This window comes from Alosa sapidissima, chromosome 24 (genome assembly GCF_018492685.1).
Source record: "Alosa sapidissima isolate fAloSap1 chromosome 24, fAloSap1.pri, whole genome shotgun sequence".
NCBI lineage: Eukaryota > Metazoa > Chordata > Actinopteri > Clupeiformes > Clupeidae > Alosa > Alosa sapidissima.
This window is the reverse complement of record NC_055980.1, coordinates 18,872,889-18,880,388: the sequence shown is the minus strand read 5'-3', so window position 1 is coordinate 18,880,388 and position 7,500 is coordinate 18,872,889. Positions and strand designations below refer to the sequence as shown.

The 7,500-nt window shown below is 45.8% G+C and overlaps 1 protein-coding gene across 1 annotated transcript in view; it reads right to left on the bottom strand.

The window, feature by feature from the left end:
- Window positions 1–7,500, bottom strand: part of LOC121700734 (protein sidekick-2-like) — a 169,936-nt gene that overhangs the window by 44,750 nt on the left and 117,686 nt on the right. Inside the window, 5 exon segments of the mRNA XM_042083935.1 lie at window positions 106–287; window positions 2,324–2,451; window positions 3,709–3,729; window positions 4,007–4,155; window positions 6,647–6,782. Of these exon segments, the coding sequence (XP_041939869.1) occupies window positions 106–287; window positions 2,324–2,451; window positions 3,709–3,729; window positions 4,007–4,155; window positions 6,647–6,782 (616 nt within the window).

Here is a 7,500-nt window from a genome sequence, read left to right as displayed (position 1 = left end):
ACTATATGTTTGAGAAGGCACTAGTTTTTGAATTTCATTATTCTACACCAAAAAACCCTTTCTGAGGACTTCAAAGTTTGTAGTATTATGGGATGCCTGGCGTACCTCCTTGCAAGGTCCACTCGGTGACCTTGTGGCTATAGACGCCCAGACCAGCACGGTTGTATGCAGCCACTTCGATCTCGTAGTTGGTCCAGATGATGAGATCCTCCAGCAGCAGGTTGGTCACATCTGGGTTGGTGATGTTCTTGTATTGGATGTCCACGGGCATACCCGTCAGGCGGTACCTGTGGAACCAAAAGAACAACAGTCAGAACAGAACAGAACAGAACACGGAACACAAAATAAGACACCTAAAATTAAAATCTCAGATCAAGCCACCACAGCCATACCCTGGAAAATCCAGAGTTCTTGCAAGAGCACAATTTCAATTGTCTCTACGAGACACTCTGGCAATGAGTAATGATGCACGTTACTTTTGCCACTTGTATCGCGGAGACCAATCACATCGGTGTATCTGATATAGGCGGGCCAAAGGCGAGCTAAACAGATGACAGTCGTAGTGTTGTCCAATTGCATGCAGTGACATTTTCAAATGCACACTCGGTGCCACCCCTCGAGTTGGGCCATTACATTATTTGTGGCCAGACCCTTAATGTTTCTAGATTACCAGGGTCTGGAATCTCCAGGCTACCACAGCCATATTGCAGTAATAAAAAATCTAACCTAAGGTCAGGCTTAAAGTGAGGTTCAATTGATGAGCATACATGAGTCTATATGCTTCTGATATTGTTTCAGGGATAACTTATCTGATTAACATACTAATGCAGACAGTATATTGCAGTACCTGATCTGAACAACAGATGGCAACAAAGGGCCACACAGCCTGCAGGCATCAGACCACCAGAAGTCTTAGCATCACCATCAGAGAGAGAGATATGTGAGCAAACCTTTGCTAAATCCTCGTTGTCATACAGTCATGCAGTTGTTTAACTGAATATACTATGTTCTTTAAAAAATGACAGCACATATGGCTCAAGTATAGGCAATACACAATGAGAATTCTTCATCTGTCTTTTGTGTAAGATAATCAAATTTTTTCAGCGCTCCACAGAAGATGTCCTTGCAGCAAAGATTGCTTTTCTGTGACTCATTCTGTTATACTGTATCTCACCACCTGGTCTTCAACACAGTGGCAGAATTGTACAGACTTTTTTTGATAGTCTACTGCGTGTCGGTGCTTTATTTAATTTTCCTCGGAAACCTTTTTACCTTTGTTCATGTGTTGATACCTTTTTACCATTGTTGGTGTGTTGGCACATTATTTGCCCTGCTCGAGTCACACTTGGGAACTTTCCTGTACATAGCTTCTATAAGATGTGTTGAACATTCTACGGAAAGTAACAGACTATATTTATTGCAAACAAGTAATCAGTAACAATCCCCGAAGAGGCTGAACCACGATATGAAGACCTGATATGTTGTGGTTGTATGCCTGATCTGATTGTGATCTGGCTGTGATCTGGCTGTGATCTGGCTGTGATCTGGCGGTGATCTGGCGGTGATCTGGCTGTGATGTAATCTGGTTCTGATGTTATCTGTACCTCCGGTCCTGATCTGGCCTTGATCTTATCTAAATATGGCTCTACACATGGCATTGATGTGTCTCTTCAAAGCAAAAAATGACAATCGTGACAAACCTGGAAGAGGTTGAACCACTAACGTGTTTGATCTGGCTTTGACCTGGCTTTGACCTGGTCCTCATCTTGCCCTGATGTTTTCTACATTTGGTCGTGATCTGATTCATGTCTTGTATTATGGTGTTATCGTCCTTACTGAAACCCTGAATGACCGCATTGCATCATGGGAATCTGTATTCGTAGCAAGCACAGTTCAAATAAAGAACGCATTAGAGTTAGCTCTGACTCTGAATGGTCTTAGTCGGGTGGTGATCGAATCACTACTGTCATGTAACAGTACATATCTCGGCTGATCTCCAAGCCCATGTGCTCTCTCTCTACCTCTCTCTCTCTCTCAAGTTTAAATATGCTTTTTACAGGATGGTTGATGACATTGAGAGCTTTCTAGCAGTATGGGGGGGTTGCTGTGTGAGGGTGGGGAGGATGGGCAGGTTGTTTTCAACATATGAATCTGCTCTGCGAGCCCTGTGATGTTTCTTTTTAACTTGTAACTTGTATGTGTTTTTAACATGTTTTTATTGTGTAGTGATTAAACACCTGATATCTGATATTGTTTCAATAAAGGAGTGCTTTAGCTCCCCCCCCCCTCTCTCTCTCTCTCTCTCTCTGTCTCTCTCTCTCACCGGACGCTGTAGCCTCGCAGGACGCCGTTCTGGTGGCTCTCTGGAGGAGGCTGCCACTGGATCATGATGGACTGGTTGGTGCGGCCGCTGGCAATCACGTTCTGAGGCGGAGCGCTGGGGGGGTTCCTCTGGGAGTGACACCCTAAGGAGGCGACAGAGAGAGAGAGAGAGAGAGATGAGAGAGAGAGAGAGAGAGAGAGAGAGAGAGAGAGAGAATGAATATAGAGCAGTAAAAGAGTTTATTTCATTCAGACAAAGTTAAAATTAACAAAGATAGACAGCAAGAATACATTCAAAAGATAGAGAGAGAGGAGGAAGAGTGATTGAGTGAGGGAGAGAGAGAGAGGTTGTCTGTGTGTGTGTGTGTGTGTGTGTGTGTGTGTGTGTGTGTGTGTGTGAGGTTGTCTGTGTGTGTGTGTGTGTGTGTGTGTGTGTGTGTGTGTGTGTTAATGATAAACAACAAGAGAAAGAGAGAGACTGTGTGAGCTTTCCCGTCTGTGGCGCTTCAGAGATTGTTGTCAGGCTCCAAGAGAGATGATGGCCGACTCTTAGACAGCACGCTAATTCAGACAAACTCCACCCTGCTGCTGTCACTGCTGAGGCTGTCTCTCTATCTTTTCCCCCCTTTCTTTCTTTCTTTCTTTCTTTCTTTCTTTCTTTCTCTCTCACAACTGGCTGTCGGTCTGCAACTGTTCTATGCTCATGGCAAACAAAAACATAATCCACATAAAATACGCACACACACACACACACACACACACACACACACACACACACACACCACACACACACACACACACACACACACACACTGTCAGGGACAAAAAAATGAGGCCCATCATCCGAGGGGAATATACTCATAAAGAATCCAGCAGAACCATTTACCCACGCACATTACTATTCTTACCCTGTCAGAGAAAAACAATAAAAAGGCATGGGGAGAAGAAAGAAAGAAAGAAAGAAAGAAAGAATGAAGAGATGAAAAATGTCTTTGTGCATGAGAGAGGAGATAAACGACTGTCTGGGATCAAACGAGAGAAGCCTGGTAGCGGCGTGTCTCGCTGTGAACTTGCGCTCTGCACTTTTGGACTCCCTGTGGATCTAAACACACACACACACACACACACACACACACACACACACACACACGTACAGAGCTGGGATTTGAGTGTGAAGCTGAGCCGGTCTGAAGTGTTGAGCCCCAGTCGCCCGGGCTCTGAGGTGATGTGGGATTTTGGGACCAACAGCTTGTAGACACTGATCCCCAAGCACTTACACAGACACAAATACACACACACACACACACACACACACCACACACACACACACACACGCACACACGCACACACGCACACACGCACACACACGCGTCCCGGGAGGACTGCAGGAGCGGACACTCTCTCACACTCATTTGGCAGGTTGATGGTGGTAGAGACGGAGTGATAAATGGCTGGCTTTAAGACCCAGGGGGATGTGGCGGGGGGGACTGACTGAAGGGCGGGTGGCTAGTGGCGAGTGGAGGTGACGGTGTGTGTGGACAAGACTGGGGGGGTGGTGCCTACCGGTCCGTTTCCTCCCTGGGGATATAAAGGTAGCTCAAAAGCCTGTAGAGTAGTGTGTGTGTGTGTGTGTGTGTGTGTGTGAGAGAGAGAGAGAGAGAGAGTGACAGGGGCGAGTGCATACCGGTCCCGTCTCCTTGCTGAACTGGCCTTTCCCCACATCGTTGACAGCGCACAGGCGGAACTGGTAGGAGCGGGCCGGAATGAGACCGCTGACCGTCACGCCGGTCGACTCCGGCTCAATGTTAGCCAGCAAGATAGTCCACGGCGCATCTGGAGAGCACACACAGAGAGAGAGAAGAGAGAGAGAGGAGAGAGAGAGAGAGAGATAGAGAGAGAGAGAGAGAGAGAGAGAGAGAGAGAGAGAGAGAGAGAGAGAGAGAGAGGTCTAAAAAAGTCTGCACACACAAGTCACTAACACATATATTTCACACTTCATGATTTATACTGTGGCTTATATTAGACTATCTGGGTGTGGGTCAGTTGTCGGACATCTTTAGAAACTCTACTACACAGTGGCTAAAGGGATGTGGTGGAGTGGAGATGTGGAGTATCCGTGAAGGGAGGGATGTGGTGGAGTGGAGATGTGGAGTATCCGTGAAGGGAGGGGAGGTTGCCTCTATAGTGGGCCTGACTTCTCCCACACTCACTATTATTTATTGGTTTGATTTATTCATTGAACATGATGTTTAACATAACTGTTGGCATTCCATGCGTTGTACTGTTGTATAAAATTATCCTATGGCTTGTAGACATCATGATGAGAGAACGAATTTGAAACTGTAAAACATGTATTCATATAACCTTAATCATAATCAAGTAATACACTGGAGTTATTCCTAACCATAATACTTTTATAACATTTTAAATAACAAGTTTAACTAATACTATTAACATACTGAAGCTATTCTACAGAATTCCCCCTACGTGCGCTCTGTAGCCCTATGTCTCTGTTTGCTGCCCTGTGTCTCATTTTGTTGCACTGTGTCTCATGCTGCCTTTTGAAGAAACCAAGTCGACCTTGAAGCTGCAAGATAACGCGTACACAGGGCGAGTTATACTCATAACAACCAGTAGGAGAGTGCAGGGGGGCGAACGATATTTAACCCATGCACAATGTATGACCTGTGATCACTCTATACTGTACACCCCTGAACTTTCCGTAAACTTAAGGTGAAAAGTTCGTTCGGGGTAGTGTTGTGTCAGCATTTTGGAGGGGTATAAGTAAGAGAGTTCTACCTTTGTTCGGGAGTGCGATCGTGCGATCCACTCAGGCTTTGCACTATGTAGTCATTAAAGGAATTTTTGCACGGAACTCTGCCGGACTTTTGCGCCTTCTTTTTGGGACAAGTTTTTGACTTCAGCACTTATAATGGTGTATTTTTGTTACGTTGTAGGCAAGATGTTTGGCCAGATTTCTGCCCCGAGTCTGAATATCTGCCACGACAGTACCAGAGTTAGCTTTAGGCTCATTTAAATCAGCAGTCCCCTGGCAGGCATAGTGAGACATCCAAAATGCGACAGATGATATCCAACAAATGATAGTGATAGACTAGACACATGCTAATAATATATTGTTGTCGGGCACTGCCATGAGCCCTGTGTTTCAGTGCTGTGTGAAACATGCCAGTCTCTGGATGTGAAATAACACTGATGTTCCTGTGTGGTTGTTCCTGTGTAGTGGGTTCCTGTACGGAGGGTTTTTGTTTAATGGGTTCCTGTATAGTGGGTTCCTGTGTAGTAGATTTCTGTATATTGGGTCCCTGCATAGTGGGTGCCTTATAGTGGGTTCCTGTGTAGTTGGTTCCTGTATATTGGGTTCCTGTATAGTGGGTTCCTGTGTAGTGGTTCCTGTATAGTGGGTCCCTGTATAGTGGGTTCCTGTGTAGTTGGTTCCTGTATATTGGGTTCCTGTATAGCGGGTTCCTGTGTAGTTGGGTCCTGTTCCTCCCAGAGTGTACACTCACTGTTTATTGAAGTATATGTTTGGGGTGGTTATGCCTTTCCGTAGACATGGGAGTTGTGTCAGGGAGTGAGTGGGAGAGTAAGCGATGGGGGAGGGGGATTGGGTCCCTGTGCTCTCTCAGACTCGGATATGGTCTGGACACTACTGCTGCTGGATATGGTCTGGACACTACTGCTGTGGATATGGTCTGGACACTACTGCTGCTGGATATGGTCTGGACACTACTGCTGCTGGATATGATCTGGACACTACTGCTGCTGGATATGATCTGGACACTACTGCTGCTGGATATTACTGCTGCTGGATATGATCTGGACACTACTGCTGCTGGATATGATCTGGACACTACTGCTGCTGGATATGGTCTGGACACTACTGCTGCTGGATATTACTGCTGCTTGATATGATCTGGACACTACTGCTGCTGGATATGATCTGGACACTACTGCTGCTGGATATGATCTGGACACTACTGCTGCTGGATATGGTCTGGACACTACTGCTGCTGGATATGGTCTGGACACTACTGCTGCTGGATGCTGCTGGATATGGTCTGGACACTACTGCTGCTGGATATGGTCTGGACACTGGTCTGGACACTACTGCTGCTGGATATGGTCTGGACACTACTGCTGCTGGATATGGTGCTGGACACTGGTCTGGACACTACTGCTGCAGGATATGGTCTGGACACTACTGCTGCTGGATATGGTCTGGACACTACTGCTGCTGGATATCGTCTGGACACTACTGCTGCTGGATATCGTCTGGACACTACTGCTGCTGCTGGACACTTACTGTTCTCGGAGACCTCCAGCGTGTAGCGGAGGAGCGGGCTGTTCCCGTCGAAGGGCTTGACCCAGGTGAGGTTGATGGCTCGCCTCTCCGCCGTGCTCAGGTTCGCCCACAGGTTCTCTGGGGCATGGGCAGCTGCCTGTGAGAGAGAACAAGGGAGGTATAGAGAAAGATATAGAGAGAGGGAGAGAGAGAGAGAGAGAGAGAGAGAGAGAGAGAGAGAGAGAGAGAGAGAGAGAGAGAGAGAGAGAGAGCGCGAGAGAGAGAGAGAGAGAAGGGAGATACAAGATGAGATCCTATTTATGTATGTGTTTCTATGATGTATGGCAGTGGTTCTCAACGAAAAATATTGGAGGGGTCGCGAAATGATTTGCAGTCTGAATTAAAGACATTTTTGTAAAGGTTTTTAGTGAAAGGCTTCCATTGACATAACGCCTTTGATGTTGACATAGCCTACCTATGAGAGAAGACATTTTCTGCCTCTGCTTCCAATGCCCATCTCACAACATTTCAAAACCAAATTCTGCCGGTTAGAGAGAAGGGGGTCGCGAGACTTCGCCCATGTTTTTGGGGGGGTCGGCAGACAAAAAGTTTAAGAACCACTGATGTATGGTATACTGTATACCTAATTTATAAAATATACTGTATATGAGAGTATAAATAATAATATATAAATAAATAAATGTACCATTTAATTACTCTCAGCTTTGGAAGAAAGTAACAATCAGTTTGTTGTTGCTGTTGTTGTTTATGATTATATTTCTTCATGTATAGCAAAGTTTGTCATCACAAAAACAGACATGACAATAAAGATTCAAAAAGGAAAAGCTGAAGAAGAAAGAAAAGAAAGACAGCAG